At 50.9% G+C, this 19,236-nt stretch overlaps 1 protein-coding gene across 2 annotated transcripts in view; it reads right to left on the bottom strand.

The window, feature by feature from the left end:
* LOC119979494 (autophagy-related protein 2 homolog B-like) overlaps nt 1-19,236 on the bottom strand; it is a 138,194-nt gene that overhangs the window by 62,484 nt on the left and 56,474 nt on the right. For both annotated transcript variants that reach the window (XM_038821797.1, XM_038821806.1), the window contains exons 22-26: nt 18,937-19,142; nt 18,705-18,785; nt 11,617-11,723; nt 4,476-4,568; nt 4,313-4,383 (exon numbers count right to left, since the gene is read on the bottom strand). In XM_038821797.1, the coding sequence (XP_038677725.1) occupies nt 4,313-4,383; nt 4,476-4,568; nt 11,617-11,723; nt 18,705-18,785; nt 18,937-19,142 (558 nt within the window). The remainder of the gene's footprint in view (nt 1-4,312; nt 4,384-4,475; nt 4,569-11,616; nt 11,724-18,704; nt 18,786-18,936; nt 19,143-19,236) is intronic.

The following is a 19,236-nucleotide window of genomic DNA, read 5'->3' as shown; positions in this document are numbered from 1 at the left end:
AGGGTCCCTCTCCTGAAGGTGCTGACTCACATTGGGGTATAGGGTGCCCCTCCTCTCCTGAGGTGCCGACTCTCACTGGGGTACAGATCCCTCTCCTCTCCTGAAGGTGCTGACTCTCACTGGGGTACAGGGTCCCCCTCCTCTCCTGAAGGTGCTGACTCTCACTGGGGTACAGGGTCCCCCTCCTCTCCTGAAGGTCCTGACTCTCACTGGGGTACAGGGTCCCCTCCTCTCCTGAAGGTGCTGACTCTCACTGGGGTACAGATCCCTCTCCTCTCCTGAAGGTGCTGACTCTCACTGGGGTACAGGGTCCCCCTCCTCTCCTGAAGGTGCTGACTCTCACTGGGGTACAGGGTGCCCTCCTCTCCTGAAGGTGCTGACTCTCACTGGGGTACAGATCCCTCTCCTCTCCTGAAGGTGCTGACTCTCACTGGGGTACAGGGTCCCCCTCCTCTCCTGAAGGTGCTGACTCTCACTGGGGTACAGGGTCCCCCTCCTCTCCTGAAGGTCCTGACTCTCACTGGGGTACAGGGTCCCCTCCTCTCCTGAAGGTGCTGACTTTCACTGGGGTACAGGGTCCCCTCCTCTCCTGAAGGTGCTGACTCTCACTGGGGTACAGAGACCCTCCCCTCTCCTGAAGGTGCTGACTCTCACTAGGGTACAGGTCCCCTCCTCTCCTGAAGGTGCTGACTCTCAGTGGGGTACACGGTCCCCCTCCTCTCCTGAAGGTGATGACTCTCACTGGGGTACAGGGTCCCCCTCCTCTCCTGAAGGTGATGGTCAGAGGTATCGAAAGCCCTGGGGACACCCCACTCTTACTCCCATAGCTTGTGGACCATCGGCCTTCAGTACTCCAACACTTTTTAAATATTTTTATCCCGACAAAGATTTAATTTCTCACTCAATTGAAAACTGTCAAAGGGGCGGCAGGGTGGCACAATGGTTATCACTGCTGCCTTGGCTTTAGGGACCCAAGTTCAATTCCACCCTTAGTGTCCAAAAAAAAGGTTAGGTAGGGTCATGGGGATAGAGCTAGGGCGTGGGCCTGGGTGGGCTGCTTCTTCAGAGGGTTGGTGCAGCCTCGATGGCTGAATGGCCTTCGGGATTCTATGATGAAACACAAACCAACAACATGACAACTGCCCAAACCCCTCCCACCCATGAAAAAAAATCAAACATAGAACATACAGTGCAGAAGGAGGCCATTCAGCCCATCGAGTCGGCACTGACCCACTTAAGCCCTCACTTCCACCCTATCCCCATAACCCAATAACCCCTCCTAACCTTTTTGGACACTTAAAGGCAATTTATCATGGCCAATCTACCTAGCCTGCACATCTTTGGACTGGGGGAGGAAACCGGAGCACCCGGAGGAAACCCACACAGACACGGGGAGAACGTGCAGACTCCGCACAGACAGTGACCCAGCAGGGAATCAAACCTGGATCCTGGCGCTGTGAGGCCACAGTGCTATCCACTGGGCTACCATGCTGGCCCTTAAACCAAATACTGAGACAACCATTGCCCCCCTCCCCCCCTTCTGCTCTCTAACAGCTGATGGTAATGAGCTCCCTGAGAAAGGAGATGAAAAGCTGCCAATTAGAGCAGAATCCTCCTATCCACCTCATCACACTATACTTGATCTTCTCAAGAGTCAGCAAATTCCATCAGGTTTCTCAGCCACTCCGAGGCCTTAGGCTGCACCAGGGACCTCCACCCAAGCAGATCTCTGGGCTCGTAGCGAGATGAAGGCAGGGACATCTGCCCCCATCCCCGTCAGCAGCACCGGCAAGTCCAAAACTCCAAAATGGCTACCAACGGGTAAGGCTCCAGCTGAACACCTAAAATCCCTGACATTGCATCAAAAAAGGAGACCCTGGAACTATTGTGCTTGGGGCAACACAAAAACATGTGCTTGTGACTCGCCGGCCCCCTAGAGCACCACTCTCACCCATCCTCCACCCGCCGACCCCCTACAGCACCACTCACACCCATCCTCCACCCGCCTGCCCCCTATAGCACCACTCTCACCCATCCTCCACCCGCCGACCCCCTACAGCACCACTCACACCCATCCTCCACCCGCCGGCCCCCCCGAGCACCACTCACACCCATCCTCCACCCACCTGCCCCCGACAGCACCACTCACACCCATCCTCCACCCCAAGAAGAATCCACTCATACTCGCTCTGGTCAGGAGCTCCCCTGTGTACCACCATGAATTTGATCAGGCTTAACCTCGCACGAGGATGTAAAGTTGACCCTTTGAATAGCCTCACTCCACACTGCCCCTCCACCCCCCGCCAGACCATCCAGCTCACCCTCCCACTTCCTCTTTACTACCTCTAACAATGCCTGCTCCGTCGCCACCACCACCTCTCCCCCCACCCCCACCCCCTACATAAGTTTATGGAGTGTGGCCAGATTCCCAGATTCTAAAAGCTAGTCCTGGCTGGATGGAACGGCAGCCTCCGCAGAGGGTTCACTGGAAAATATTCACTCTTGCCCAGATTTAGCTTGTACCCCCAAAATGAGCCGAGCCTCTTGAGCAACTCCATCGTCTCCCCCACATTGGAGAGTGGATCCGTGACATATAGTAGCAAATCATCCACATACAAGGACACGCTGTGCTCCCTCCCCCATTATCTCCCTGGTAGATGAACTCAGATCAATGGCCAGTGGCTCAATTGTTAAGGCAAACAACAGCAGAAACAAGAGACACCCCCGTCTTGTACCCCTATTCAGTTGAAAATAACGTGAGCTCAGGGCATTTGAACAAATACTCACGGTGGGGGTCCTGTACAAAAGCCTAATCCATGAAATACATTTTGGCCCAAAACCAAACTGCCCCAGGATCTCAAAGAGTTTCCCCGCTCAACCCCATCGAATGCCTTATCCGCATCCATCGAAATAATCACCTCTGGCTCGTTCCTGACGGAGGACAGCAAAATCACATTGAACAATCTCCTAATATTGGCTGACAGTTGCCGGGCCTTAACCATCCAGCCTGCTCCTCAGAGATCACCCCAGTAGGCGGGGCTCCAAATGCATTGTCAACACTTCAGCCAACAACTTAGCGTTGGTGCTTAACAATGAGATAGGGAGGCAGCACGGTGGCGCAGTGGTTAGTGCTGCTGCCTCACGGAGCCGAGGTCCCAGGTTCAATCCCGGCTCTGGGTCACTGTTCTGCACTCCCTCTGTCCCAGGGAGTGTTGGAGTACCTAATTCACTTTTTCCAATTAAGAGGCAATTTAGCGTGGCCAATCCACCTACCCTGCACACCTTTGGGTTGTGGGGGCGAAACCCACGCAAGCACGGGGAGAATGTGCAAACTCCACACAGACAGTGACCCAGAGCCGGGATCGAACCTGGGACCTCAGCGCCGTGAGGCAGCAGTGTCCCCCCCCCATCTATAATTAACTGATGTGAATCAAGCTCTGGGATAGAAGCCGGCATCTTATTAATGAATGCTGTGTCATCCCAGTTTGCATACACATTGAACCACCGGCGTACCCTGCCTGTGACCCACTGATGATTACGTACCTCCCGCCTGGGTCTGCCAACATATTAACCGCAGAAAAGGCACCCTGTTATTAATCAACACAGCGGCCCTGCACCTTACCATCAAAACCAGACTGATATACCTGCCCCACCCAACCCTTCCGCAACCTGCTTTGATCATAGATTTTCAAATGGGTCTCCTGTAGAAAAAACACCTCCACCTTCAAACTTCTCAGGTGTACAAACACCTGGGACTTCTAACTGGGCATTTAACCCCTTCTCATTCCAAGTTATCAACTGGACAGTGGGTCTCCAACCCAGGATCAGTCATATCAACCCTCTGAGGCAATACAGCAGTGCTCCAACCTGCGCCACCCCTGGGCCCACCCCATCAAGTCAGTCCAAAAACAAAGGAACCGTCACCGTCAGCAATCCACCCCTAACCCCCTCAGTTCCCCAACTCTTGATGACACCCTGTCTTCCAAACTCCAACGTCTGCATACAACCTTTTTTAATATCACAACCGCTAGGGACACCCTCCTCTTTAGTCCCCTATTCCCTGGCGGGACACCCTCCTCTTTAGTCCCTTATTCCATGGGGGGGGGGGGGGGGGGGGGGGGACCCTCCTCTTTAGTCCCCTATTCCCTGGGGGGGGGGCCCTCCTCTTTAGTCCCCTATTCCCTGGGGGTGGGGGGGGGGGGGAAGAGACCCTCCTCTTTAGTCCCCTATTCCCTGGGGGGACAGCCTCCCTTTAATACCCCAACCAACGGGAACATTGCCCATTTAATGTTAGATATAAAACAAATCTTACCTTGCTTTAAATTCACTGCAACTGGATGACATTTTTCAGACAAGTACAATGCAGCATCATCGATAATAATTCTGCAAATTTGAAAGATTACGTTTATTGCAAATAGTTAATTGTCAGAAATAAATAATGATTATAGAATCTGTAAGGGATCTCTAGTCAGTACCTGAGTGTGGAGCAGTATTTGTCCAGTACAATGTTACTGGATATTGTGAATGTTTCAACAGTCACCAGGGCTCGAACTGGTAAATACAGTGGCCTGGAATATAGACACAATTACACACATTTTAGGCGTTGTCATAGAAAGATGGAAATAAGGAGCTGGAGTATTCCCTTGAGCCCGCTCCACCATTCAATATGGTCATGGTTAACCCCCTATCCCAACACCATACCCCTGCCCCCTGCTCATCCCCTTGACACCATTAGAGTGTCTAGACACCACTAGAAATCTACGGATTTACTTCTTAAATATGTTCAGTGACTTGGCCTCCACAGTCTCCCGTGGTAGAGAATTCCACAGGTGCACTGAGGCCGCTAAGTGTATGTGTTTCTCCTCATCTCGATCCGAAATGGCCTAACCCGTATCTGGAGACTGTGACCCAGCCCAGAGGAAACAACATCTCTGCATCCAGTCTGTCAGCCCTGTCGGAATCTCTCTGTCAGGAGACTGTGACCCCTGTCAGCCCTGTCGGAATGTCCCTGTCAGGAGACTGTGACCCCTGTCAGTCTGTCAGTCATGTCGGAATCTCCCTGTCAGGAGACTGTGACCCCTGTCAGCCCTGTCGGAATCTCTCTGTCAGGAGACTGTGACCCCTGTCAGCCCTGTCGGAATGTCCCTGTCAGGAGACTGTGACCCCTGTCAGTCTGTCAGTCATGTCGGAATCTCCCTGTCAGGAGACTGTGACCCCTGTCAGTCTGTCAGTCCTGTCGGAATCTCCCTGTCAGGAGACTGTGACCCCTGTCAGTCTGTCAGCCCTGTCGGAATCTCCCTGTCAGGAGACTGTGACCCCCGTCAACCCTGTCGGAATCTCCCTGTCAGGAGACTGTGACCCCTGTCAGTCTGTCAGTCCTGTCGGAATCTCTCTGTCAGGAGACTGTGACCCCTGTCAGCCCTGTCGGAATCTCCCTGTCAGGAGACTGTGACCCCTGTCAGTCTGTCAGTCCTGTCGGAATCTCTCTGCCAGGAGACTGTGACCCCTGTCAGCCCTGTCGGAATCTCCCTGTCAGGAGACTGTGACCCCTGTCAGCCCTGTCGGAATCTCCCTGTCAGGAGACTGTGACCCCTGTCAGCCCTGTCGGAATCTCCCTGTCAGGAGACTGTGACCCCTGTCAGCCCTGTCGGAATCTCCCTGTCAGGAGACTGTGACCCCTGTCAGTCTGTCAGTCCTGTCGGAATCTCCCTGTCAGGAGACTGTGACCCCTGTCAGTCTGTCAGTCCTGTCGGAATCTCCCTGTCAGGAGACTGTGACCCCTGTCAGCCCTGTCGGAATCTCCCTGTCAGGAGACTGTGACCCCTGTCAGCCCTGTCGGAATCTCCCTGTCAGGAGACTGTGACCCCTGTCAGCCCTGTCGGAATCTCCCTGTCAGGAGACTGTGACCCCTGTCAGCCCTGTCGGAATCTCCCTGTCAGGAGACTGTGACCCCTGTCAGTCTGTCAGCCCTGTCAGAATCTCCCTGTCAGGAGACTGTGACCCCTGTCAGTCTGTCAACTCTGTCGGAATCTCCCTGTCAGGAGACTGTGACCCCTGTCAGTCCTGTCGGAATCTCCCTGTCAGGAGACTGTGACCCCTGTCAGTCCTGTTGGAATATCCCTGTCAGGAGACTGTGACCCCTGTCAGCCCTGTCGGAATCTCCCTGTCAGGAGACTGTGACCCCTGTCAGTCTGTCAGCCCTGTCGGAATCTCCCTGTCTGGAGACTGTGACCCCTGTCAGTCCTGTTGGAATCTCCCTGTCAGGAGACTGTGACCCCCGTCAGTCTGTCAGCCCTGTCGGAATCTCCCTGTCAGGAGACTGTGACCCCTGTCAGTCTGTCAGCCCTGTCGGAATCTCCCTGTCAGGAGACTGTGACCCCTGTCAGCCCTGTCGGAATCTCCCTGTCAGGAGACTGTGACCCCTGTCAGTCTGTCAACCCTGTCGGAATCTCCCTGTCAGGAGACTGTGACCCCTGTCAGTCTGTCAGTCCTGTTGGAATCTCCCTGTCAGGAGACTGTGACCCCTGTCAGCCCTGTCGGAATCTCCCTGTCAGGAGACTGTGACCCCTGTCAGTCTGTCAGCCCTGTCGGAATCTCCCTGTCTGGAGACTGTGACCCCTGTCAGTCCTGTTGGAATCTCCCTGTCAGGAGACTGTGACCCCCGTCTGTCTGTCAGCCTTGTCGGAATCTCCTTGTCAGGAGACTGTGACCCCTGTCAGCCCTGTCGGAATTTCCCCCCCATTTACTCCCCAATCAGCTCCCCAAATATAGCCATGGACAGCCTCCACTATACTTCAAAGTCCTCCTCCGACCCCCTTAGGGTAAATTTAAGTCTCTCCAACCTGAGAAACTCATACAAGTCTCCCAGCTGTGTCGCAACCCCCAGTGGAGTGCCCGATGTCCAATTCAAAAGTATCCGTCGCCGGGCAATCAGAGAGGCGAAGGCCACGATCTCGGCCCCCTTCCCCAACAGCAGCTCCGGCACCCCAAAGATGGCCACTGACGGGTCCGGCTTCATCTCAATCCCTCCAATCCACAATAAGTTCTCGAACACCGCTTCCCAAAAGTTCTCCAACTCCTCACACCCCCAGAACTTATGAGCATGATCCTTTTCACTAAGGCCGTGCCCTGCTCCCCAAGCACCCACACACTTCCTCAATCCTATTATTCCCCCCCTCACCCGGGGGCAGCATTTTCTCCAAACGGTATACTCCAGCACCTGAGGGAACGAAGGCAGCTCCTTGCACGCAAAGACCCGCACCTGCCAATATCTAAACTCATTCCCCCTTGGTAACTCGAACCTCTCTCGCAGCTCCTCTAGCCCAGCAAACTTCCCCTCCACAAACAGTGTCCCTGACCCGTTCTAAACCCTCCATCTCCATTACATCCCATCCAGACCTCCTGATATTGTACAGTATTTGCAGAATTCCAGACTAGTTAGCTGGACATCAGTAGTGGGAAGATGGTTGTCTTTGATAATAAGATGTGACAATGGAACAATTGGAAAGCATCAACTGGATTGGACAAAGCCAGCATGTGTTTGTGAAAGGAAAATCATGCTTGACAAATCTACTGTAGTTTTTTTTAAGAATGTAATTAGTAGAATATATAAGGGAGAGCCAGTGGATGTGGTATGTTTGGACTTTCAGAGGCATTTGATTCCCTCAGATGCAATGTGGTAGGGTTTGAGAAGGAGCATGGTCGGGGCGGAGAAGGGGGCCATCTCAGATGGGCCCGATAGAGGGCGAAATTAGAGGAACAGAGCCGAAAGGAAAGGATGATGGACGGAAGAGGGGAATGGAGGCTTAAGCCCCTTAAGGCTGATAACATTTGGGCCTCACGGTAGCATGGTGGTTAGCATCAATGCTTCACAGCTCCAGGGTCCCAGGTTCGATTCCCGGCTGGGTCACTGTCTGTGTGGAGTCTGCACGTCCTCCCCGTGTGTGCGTGGGTTTCCTCCGGGTGCTCCGGTTTCCTCCCACAGTCCAAAGATGTGCGGGTTAGGTGGATTGGCCATGCTAAATTGCCCGTAGTGTAAGGTTAATGGGGGGGATTGTTGGGTTACGGGTATGTGGGTTTAAGTAGGGTGATCATTGCTCGGCACATCATCGAGGGCCGAAGGGCCTGTTCTGTGCTGTACTGTTCTATGTTCTATGTTCTAACATGGAACGAGCGAGAGCTCAATGGACCGGTAAAAAGATTTCGGGTTCTCGCACACCTCAGTAGTTTGCAGGCGGAAGTGGTCTTTCTGCAGGAGACACGCCACCACGTGAAGGACAAGGTTCGGTTGAGAAAGGGATGGGTGGGTCAGGTATTTCACTTGGGCTTTGAAGTCGCGGGGGGGGGTAGGCACAGAGGGCTGAATGGTCTCCTTGTGCGCCTAGTTTCTGTACAATAAAGAGGCACCTCTGGTTAAAACCAACCTCACTTTTTTAGCAAGTTATCCAACTCAAACAGTACAGGTAGCCACCAGGACATGTAGTGAATATTGATGAAACTGGGGCAGCACAGTGGCACCGTGGTTAGCACTGATGCCTCATGGTGCCGAGGTCCCAGTTTCGATCCCGGCTCTGGGTCACTGTCCATGTAAAGTTTGCACATTCTCCCAGTGTTTGCATGGGTTGTGCCCCAACCCAAAGATGTGCAGGGTCGGTGGATTGGCCACGCTAAAATTGCCTCTTAATTTGAAAAAATTACTTCGGTACTTTAAATTTATTTAAAAAAAAGAATATTATTGAAACTATTCAGGAGTTAAATGGACAGGTTACCAGCTTTACTGGAGGCTGTGCAACAGCATAGAGGGAGCCTTACTCTGTATCTAACCTGTTCGGTGTAAAGATTGAATGTTTGCCAGGGTAATATCGAGGAACCTTTACTCAGTATCTAATTTGTGCTGTACCTGTCCTGGGATGTTTGATGGGGATAGTGTAAAGGGAGCTTTACTCTGTATCTAACCCTGTGCTGTCCCTGTCCTGGGAGTGTTTGATGGGGACAGTGTAGAGGGAGCTTTACTCTGTATCTAACCCTGTGCTGTACCTGTCCTGGGAGTGTTTGATGGGGACAGTGTAGAGGGAGCTTTACTCTGTATCTAACCCTGTGCTGTCCCTGTCCTGGGAGTGTTTGATGGGGACAGTGTAGAGGGAGCTTTACTCTGTATCTAACCCCGTGCTGTCCCTGTCCTGGGAGTGTTTGATGGGGGACAGTGTAGAGGGAGCTTTACTCTGTATCTCACCCCGTGCTGTCCCTGTCCTGGGATGTTTGATGGGGATAGTGTAAAGGGAGCTTTACTCTGTATCTAACCCCGTGCTGTCCCTGTCCTGGGAGTGTTTGATGGGGACAGTGTAGAGGGAGCTTTACTCTGTATCTAACCCCGTCCTGTCCCTGTCCTGGGAGTGTTTGATAGGGACAGTGTAGAGGGAGCGTTACTCTGTATCTAACCCTGTGCTGTACCTGTCCTGGGAGTGTTTGATGGGGACAGTGTAGAGGGAGCGTTACTCTGTATCTAACCCCGTGCTGTACCTGTCCTGGGAATCATGATGTGGAGATGCCGGCATTGGACTGGGGTGGGCACAGTAAGAAGTCTTACAACACCAGGTTAAAGTCCAAAATATTTGTTTCAAACACTAGCTTCCGGAGCACTGTTCCTTCCTCAGATGAATGAAGAGGTATATTCCAGAAACATATATATAGACAAATTCAAAGATGCCAGACAATGATTAGAATGCGAGCATTTGCAGGTACTTGAATCTTTACAGATCCAGAGATAGGGGTAACCTCAGGTTAAAGAGGTGTGAATTGTCTCAAGCCAGGACAGTTGGTAGGATTTTGCAAGCCCAGGCCAGATGTTGGGGGATGAATGTAATGCGACATGAATCCCAGGTCCCGGTTGAGGCCGTACTCATGTGTGGGGAACATGGCTATACGTTTCTGCTCGGCGATTCATCGTTGTTGCACGTCCTGAAGGCCGCCTTCATAGAATTTACAGTGCAGAAGGAGGCCATTCCGCCCATCGAGTCTGCACCGGCTCTTGGAAAGAGCACCCTACCCAAGGTCAACACCTCCACCCTATCCCCATAACCCAGTAACCCCACCCAACACTAAGGGCAATTTTGGACGCTAAGGGCAATTTATCATGGCCAATCCACCTAACCTGCACATCTTTGGACTGTGGGAGGAAACCGGAGCACCCGGAGGAAACCCACGCACACACGGGGAGGATGTGCAGACTCCGCACAGTGACCCAAGCCGGAATCGAACCTGGGACCCTGGAGCTGTGAGGCATTTGTGCTATCCGCAATGCTACCGTGCTGCCTTGGAGAATGCTTACCCGGAGATCAGAGGCTGAATGCCCTTGACTGCTGAAGTGTTCCCCGACTGGAAGGGAACATTCCTGCCTGGTGATTGTCTCGCGATCTCCGTTCATTCGTTGTCGCAGCGTCTGCATGGTCTCGCCAATGTACCACGCTTCCGGACATCCTTTCCTGCAGCGTATGAGGTAGACAATGTTGGCCAAGTCGCACGAGTATGTACCGTGTACCTGGTGGGTGGTGTTCTCACTTGTAATAGTGGTATCCATGTCGATGATCTGGCACGTCTTGCAGAGATTGCCATGGCAGGGTTGTGTGGTGTCGTGGTCGCTGTTCTGAAGGCTGGGTAATTTGCCTTCAGGACGCGCGACAACGCAGAATCGCCGAGCAGAAACTTGTAGCCAAGTTCCGCACACATGAGTATGCCCTCAACCGGGACCTGGGATTCATGTCGCATTACATTCATCCCCCACCATCTGGCCTGGGCTTGAAAAATCCTACCAACTGTCCTGGCTTGAGACAATTCACACCTCTTTAACCTGGTGTTTACACTGTCCCTATCACACACATTCCCAGGACAGTAAGAAGTCTTACAACACCAGGTTAAAGTCCAACATGTTTGTTTCAAACACTAGCTTTCGGAGCACTGCTCCTTCCTCAGGTGAATGAAGAGGTATGTTCCAGAAACATATATATAGACAAATTCAAAGATGTCAGACAATGCTCAGAATGCGAGAATTTGAAATTAAATGAAAATCGCTTATTGTCACAAGTCGGCTTCACATGAAGTTACTGTGAAAAACCCCTAGTCGCCACATTCCGGCGCCTGTTCGGGGAGGATGGTGCGGGAATTGAACCGTGCTGCTGGCCTGCCTTGGTCTGCTTTCAAAGCCGCCGATTTAGCCAGGTATTTGAATCTTTACAGATCCAGCGAGTGGGGTAACGAACTTTACTCTGTATCTAACCCCGTGCTGTACCTGTCCTGGGAGTGTTTGATGGGGACAGTGTAGTGGGAGCTTTACTTTGTATCTAACCCCGTGCTGTACCTGTCCTGGGAGTGTTTGATCGGGACAGTGTAGGGGGAGCTTTACTCTGTATCGAACCCCTGTGCTGTACCTGTACTGGGAGTGTCTGATGGGACAGCGTAGAGGGAGTTTTACTCTGTATCTATCCCAAAACTGTACCTGCCCTGGAAGTGTTTGACCAGACAGTGGAGAGGATTTGCTATGTAAATCTTACCATACATAACCTTGATGATGTATTCAATAAAAGAAATGATGAAACAATCTTGTGCTGAGGAATTATTCACCTGTAGTCCAGGGCACAGCTCCAGAGATGCAGATGGAAGGTGGTTGCATTTGCTGGGTGAGCGTAACCCAACACAGGTTCATCAGTGATGTTCAGGAAATCCACGATCTGCAAGGAGGCAGAGAATTATTACTCCAATGGAGGTCCATGAAACAAGTTCTGAACTAGACACAAATCTAGCACAGGCGCAACACTAAATTAACAGCACATCATGTCTATATTCTCATATCCGTTATGCAGCCCTCCTCCAATACAATATGATGCGGAGATGCCGGCGATGGACTGGGTTGAGCAGAGTAAGAAGTCTTACAACACCAGGTTAAAGTCCAACAGGTTTGTTTCAAATCACTTGCTTTCAGAGCACTGCTCTTTCCTCAGGTGAATCAAGAGGTAGGTTCCAGAAACATATATATATATAAATGTATATAGACAAAGCAAAAGATGCAAGACGATACTTTGAATGCGAGCATTTGCATGTAATTAAGTCTTTACAATTCCAGAGAGAGGGGTAATCCCAGGTTAAAGAGATGTGAATTGTCTCAAACCAGGACAGTTGGTAGGATTTCACAAGTCCAGGCCAGATGGTGGGGGGTGAATGTAATGCGACATGAATCCAAGGTCACGGTTGAGGCCGTACTCATGTGTGTGGAACTTGGCTATAAGTTTCTGCTCGGCGGTTCTGCGTTGTCGACGTCCTGAAGGCAGTCTTGGAGAACGCTTACCCGGAGATCAGAGGCTGAATGCCCTGGACTGCTGGTGTTCTCCGACTGGAAGGGAACATTCCTGCCTGGTGATTGTCGCGCAATGTCCATTCATCTGTTGTCGCAGCGTCTGCATGGTCTTGCCAATGTACCACGCTTCGGGACATCCTTTCCTGCAGCGTAATGTTCCCTTCCAGTCGGGGAACACTTCAGCAGTCAAGGGCATTCAGCCTCTGATCTTTGGTAAGCGTTCTCCAAGGCGGCCTTCAGGACGCGCGACAATGCAGAATCGCTACCTCTCTCTCTCGAATTGTGAAGACTAAATTACCTGCAAATGCTGGCATTCAAAATATCGTCTTGCATCTTTGACTTTGTCAATATATATGTTTCTGGAACATACCTCTTGATTCACCTGAGGAAGGGGCAGTGCTCCGAAAGCTAGTGTTTGAAACAAACCTGTTGGACTTTAACCTGGGTTGTAAGACTTCTTACAAATACAATATAACTAATGTGAACTGAACTATTGAGGCGCATGAGCAATCCTAATGATTGAGGTGTTGGGAACTACTACATCAGTGAGAGGTTAGCTTTATCCAGATCTCCAGAGTTCCTGATCTTGGGTTCCTTGCTCTAGGGAAGCAGTGAGTGGAAGCCAGCTGCAGATTACCAGATGGCAAGGCCACCTTCAATTGCTCACCCGATTCTCTGTTGGAATCTTAAGAGTAATATCAGCAGAGGCAGGGATTTGTATTTTTTAAAAAAATTTAGAATATCCAATTCATTTTTTCCAATTAAGGGGCAATTTAACGTGGTCAATCCACCTAACCTGTACATCTTTGGGTTGTGGCGGTGAAACCCACGCAGACACGGGGAGAATGTGCAAACTCCACACGGTCAGTGACCCAGGGCCGGGATCTTGCTTCTGTATTTTGATAAATTATAGAATTTATCCAGAGACATCATAAGCTATTCCTAAAATAACAAATTTGCATCAGTAGCTTTTCAGAATTCACTGGAATTGGAGAAATAAATCGCAGAAATATAATTGATTATACTCTGGAGTGTGTGAGTTGATCACATGATATTTGGGATCGGGGGGGGGGGGGGAGTGAAGGACGGGGATGGCGAGACTCAAGGTCTAATGACTGAAACTTCAAGGAAGGAAAGTAACAAACACTGGACTGAGACCAGATGCAGAATTCTCTCATAATGGGGCTGTGTCCCCACACCCGCGAGAAAACGGGTGTGAATCACTCTGGACATTCCTGGAGAAAAGTCCAGAGTGATTCTCAGTTTTGCAGGGGGCTAGCAGGGCCCTGGAGTGCTCCTTGCAGCACCGGCTGCCGATACGGGGCTCTGCACTTCCGCTGGCGGCCCCGTGCACAGCAGCGGCCCCGTGCAACATGGCGGACCCACAACACAGGGTGGCCCCGACAAAATAGCCCCCCCCCCCCCCCCCCCCCCCCGGGGAGATCGCACGTGCCCACCGATTGGTGGCCCCCGATCGCACGTCCTGGAGGCCCTCCCCAGTGACGGATCCCCCCGTCCCCCCACCAGGGCGGCCGTGGACTGAACCCGCAGCCGCCACTCCGAGCTCTCGCCGGGTGGAACCATGAGTGAACCTCGCCGGCGGGAACTCGGCCAGTTACTGGCGGAGAATCGCTGCGGAGGCCTCTTTCAATGGCCCCCAACCGGCGCCCCATCGACCACACGTGCACAATTGGCAGCGATTCTCCTGGGACGGGAGTGGCATCGGACCCGATCGCGTGTCTGACGCTCATTCTCTGCCCCGGTGCCGAGCACGATTGCGCCACGGAGGCTCAGAGAATCCCGGCCCAGAAGTCTGAAACTAAAAGTAACAGCCTGTACCAGGACACACCTTTTTCCTCACAGACAAGGAACCTCAGCTACATCCAGAGCACCGAATCTCTATAATGGATAGAGTGCATTCAGCCATACAGAGTAATCTCTATAATGGATAGGGTGCATTCAGCCATACAGAGTAATCTCTATAATGGATAGGGTGCATTCAGCCATACAGAGTAATCTCTATAATGGATAGGGTGCATTCAGCCATACAGAGTAATTTGCACAGGGGAGAAAATGAAATGTAAAATTAGCTTTTCATCACTGTGCTTATACTAGGGAACAAAGGATCACATCTGGAAGGGGAGACGGGAAATCGTGTAAGATATGCACAATCTTAGAACAGAGAAGCTCTGCGAATTTTCCCTTCAACCTTTAATTCTATTTGAAAGTTACTCTTGAATCTGCTCCCACCATCCTGTTAGGCAGGCGAGCCAGATCACAATACATTACTGCCTGAAGTAAGAGGTAAAAGGAGAGTGTCCGGGACTGCACCCACTCGGTTAATTAGTTTAAAAATAGATTACTTTTAATATTGTCAGTGATTGATTCTGTTGTAATTTACATTTAACCGAAAATCTGAATTGATAATAAATTAACTACAATCATGGCGTATGATTCAAGGCATGACAATGTGTGCTGTTAATTTGGTAGCCTGTTTGACGGGCAGTGGTCAGGGGCTCAAGATGATGAGTACACGGGAGCGATGAAGAAGAGCGAGAAGCATTAATGATTCCCCAACATATCACAAAGTAGAAGGGGCAGGGCATACAGGGGCGACACAGTGGTTAGCGCTGCTGCCTCGGTGCCAGGGACCCGGGTTCAATTCCGACCTCGGGCAGTTGTCTGTGTGGAATTTGCACATTCTTCCCGTGTCTGTGTCAGTTTCCTCTGGGTGCTCCGGTTTCCTCCCACAGTCCAAAGATGTGCAGATTAGGTGGATAAGAACAAAGAACAAAGAAAATTACAGCACAGGAACAGGCCCTTCGGCCATCCCAGCCTGCGCCGATCCAGATCCTTTATCTAAACCCGTCTCCTATGTTCCAAGGTCTACTTCCCTCTGTTCCCGCCCATTCATATACCTGTCTAGATGCTTCTTAAATGATGCTATCGTGCCCGCCTCCACTGGTAAAGCGTTCCAGGCACCCACCACCCTCTGCGTAAAAAACTTTCCACGCACATCTCCCTTAAACTTTCCCCCTCTCACTTTGAAATCGTGATCCCTTGTAACTGACACCCCCACTCTTGGAAAAAGCTTGTTGCTATCCACCCTGTCCATACCTCTCATAATTTTGTAGACCTCAATCAGGTCCCCCCCTCAACCTCCGTCTTTCCAACGAAAACAATCCTAATCTACTCAACCTTTCTTCATAGCTAGCACCCTCCATACCAGGCAACATCCTGGTGAACCTCCTCTGCACCCTCTCCAAGGCATCCACATCCTTCTGGTTATGTAGCCACCAGAACTGCACGCAGTATTCCAAATGTGGCCGAACCAAAGTCCTATACAACTGTAACATGACCTGCCAACTCTTGTACTCAATACCCCGTCCGATGAAGGCAAGCATGCTGTATGCCTTCTTGACCACTCTATCAACCTGCGTTGCCACCTTCAGGGTACAATGGACCTGAACTCCCAGATCTCTCTGCACATCAATTTTCCCCAAGACCCTTCCATTGACCATATAGTCCGCTCTTGAATTTGATCTTCCAAAATGCATAACCTCGCATTTGCCTGGATTGAACTCCATCTGCCATTTCTCTGCCCAACTCTCCAATCTATCTATATTTTGTTGTATTCTCTGACAGTCCTCCTCGCTATCTGCAACTCCACCAATCTTAGTATCATCTGCAAACTTGCTAATCAGACCACCTATACCTTCCTCCAGGTCATTTATGTAGATCACAAACAACAGTGGTCCGAGCACGGATCCCTGTGGAACACCACTAGTCACCCTTCTCCATTTTGAGACACTCCCTTCCACTACTACTCTCTGTCTCCTGTTGCCCAGCCAGTTCTTTATCCATCTAGCTAGTACACCCTGAACCCCATACGACTTCACTTTTTCCGTCAACCTGCCATGGGAAATCTTATCAAACGCCTTACTAAAGTCCATGTATATGGGGCGAAATTCTCCCAAAACGGGAGAAATCGTCAAACTGCCGTAAAACCCGGGCGGGTTTTACGGCATCGCGCCCCTTCCCGACGGGGGACCGATTCTGGTCCCCCGTCGGGGCTAGCAGCCCGACGTCGGAGGCTCCGACAAGTCGGGCTTAACGAAAATCGTTAAGCCCGCTTGTCGGACTTAGCGCCGGCTGACGCGTCATATGACGTCAGCCGCGCATGCGCAGGTGGGAAGACTCCACCCGCGCATGCACGGGTGACGTCATCGCGTTTTTGCGCGAAACCCGCGCATGCGCGGTCCGGGTTGCCCCTCAGCCGCCCCGCGTATTGATACTGCGGGGCGGCGGAAGGACAAATAGTGCGCGGGCATCGGGCCCGCTGCCCGCGATCGGTGGGCACCGATCGCGGGCCCATGGCACCCTTGGCACGGCCGTGGTACTGCCGTGCCAATCGGTGCCATGGTTATTTTTTTCCAGGTGGTCACGACGTTTTTACGAACGGCAGGACCAGGTGTGTTTGCCGTTCGTAAAAAGGTCGTAAAGGGCTGGGTCTTCGGCCCTTCTAACAGCTGTGAATCGCTGCCGGCCGTAAAAAAACGGCGGCAGCGATTCGTGTCGGGATTTCGGTGGGGGGTGTGGAGAATAGCGGGAGGGCGGCAAAAAAGTCGGGAAGGCCCTCCCGCTATTCTCCCACCCGTCGTGGGGGGGGGGGGAGAATTTCCCCCATGACATCTACAGCCCTTCCCTCATCAATTAACTTTGTCACTTCCTCAAAGAATTCTATTAGGTTTGTAAGACATGACCTTCCCTGCACAAAACCATGCTGCCTATCACTGATAAGTCTATTTTCTTCCAGATGTGAATAGATCCTATCCCTCAGTATCTTCTCCAACAGTTTGCCTACCACTGACGTCAAGCTCACAAGTCTATAATTCCCTGGATTATCCCTGCTACCCTTCTTAAACAAAGGGACAACATTAGCAATTCTCTAATGAGCATAAGATATGCTAAATTGTCCTAGGTGGTCCAAAATGTTAAGGCGGGGGATTGGGCCTAGGATCAGGTGATCTTTCAGAGGGTCGGTGTAGACTTGATGGGCCAAATGGCCTCCTTCTGCACTGTAGGGATTCTATACAGAATAAGGGAGCTGGTTGAAAAGTTGGAAGCAACGTATTCTCTAATTTGTTTTATATATGGTACACAACAAACACGGTTAAATTTAAATTTTTCTTGATCTGCTGCACATGTGCAGTAACTAAGGTGCTGGCATGTGGGCAGGCTGCAGGGAAATTTGTGCAAATTTAGAACCTTAGTTAGGCCACACTTGGAGTATAGTGTTCAATTCTGGTTGCCACACTACCAGAAGGATGTGGAGGCTTTAGAGAGGGTGCAGAAGAGATTTACCAAGATGTTGCCTGGTATGGAAAGCATTAGCTATGAGGAGCGGTTGAATAAACTTGGTTTGTTCTCACTGGAATTAAGAAGGTTGAGGGGCGACCTGATAGAGGTCTACAAAATTATGAGGGGCACCGACAGAGTGGATAGTCAGAGGCTTTTCCCCAGGGTAGAGGGGTCACAGGTTTAAGGTGCGAGGGGCAAGGGTTAGAGAGATGTACGAGGCAACTTTATTTTTATACACAGAGGGTAGTGGGTGCCTGGGACTCGCTGCCGGGGGAGGTGGTGGAAGCAGGGACGATTTAAGGGGCATCTTGACAAATACACAAATAGGATGGGAATAGAGGGATACGGACCCAGGAAGTTTAGAAGATTTTAGTTTAGACGGGCAGCATGGTCGGCACAGGCTTGGAGGGCCGAAGGGCCTGTTCTTGTGCTGTACTTTTCTTTGTTCATTGTTCAAATTAAAGGGAACCCTGGCTGGGAGGATTTATTCCATTTGCTAATTGTTTTATTGTTCAGAAAACCAAACCGACTTGTAAACAATTCATTTTTCTTCTGCACTGAGACAAGAGAAAAATCTCTTGTGCTATGCAATAAAAATGTTAATATTTGCCAGATTTTTATTACTCATTATCAACATCCAAGGAAACAATGCAAGTGCAGAGGTTCAGAAACCTTCTCCGTTTCTCCAATTAAATATTACAGAGTATCGCAGCCACACTCTGGGGAATACTAGTCCTTGAGGCTGCTATTTCCCACAATAAACACAAGAGCTGTTTTTTCCTACAACATACAAAAGGGCTTCTAATCTCCACACTATGTATTACAGGGAATAGCATCCACTTTGCATATTACAGAGAGTAAAAACTCTTATGTATCTGGAATAAAGTCCCCACACCCGGTGCTTTCATTCTTGACAGTGCTTGCAAAATCTGAGTAGCGATATTCAGTGTTACCAGCGAGCTCCGTCCCACCCAACCATGAATAATGTGAAGCTAACCTGCTCGTACCAGCTCCGCCCCGGGGGTACATTGCGGTGCTGAAGAGTGGCACCACGTAATCCAACAGCCACTAGGATCTCCTAAAACAAGAGGGAGGGGAAAATACATCAACCTTCATAGAAAGTTGCCAACTTGAAAGAGAACAAGGTAAACTTGCTTTACACAGCATCTTGAATGGTAGCAAAGGGTCCCAAGGCACTTCACAGCTGAACACAAATTATCAACGGTTACCTTCATGTTGTTCTCGTTCTTGTTGTGATGGACTTTTACTGCGATGGAGAGCATGTTTGGGCTCTCTGCACCAATTCCCACTGAAGCAGCAGCCGGCTTGGTCAATGCACCCTCCTCAGACTGGTAGATGGTAGGTTCAAGACATGGAGACCAAGACTTGCTGGGAAGTTTCACATCACCAGGGGCACACACATCGTCAACCATTCCTGTAATGGACCAGAGGAGGGGCTGGGTAAACCAGACCGAGACTACATTGTTTAACAATATCAGAACAATCGGCAGGCACGGGTAACCTTTCCG

This window comes from Scyliorhinus canicula, chromosome 2, assembly GCF_902713615.1.
Source record: "Scyliorhinus canicula chromosome 2, sScyCan1.1, whole genome shotgun sequence".
NCBI classification, from domain to species: Eukaryota; Metazoa; Chordata; class Chondrichthyes; order Carcharhiniformes; family Scyliorhinidae; genus Scyliorhinus; species Scyliorhinus canicula.
Note: the sequence above shows the minus strand (reverse complement) of the source record. Positions and strands in the feature narration are given on the sequence as shown.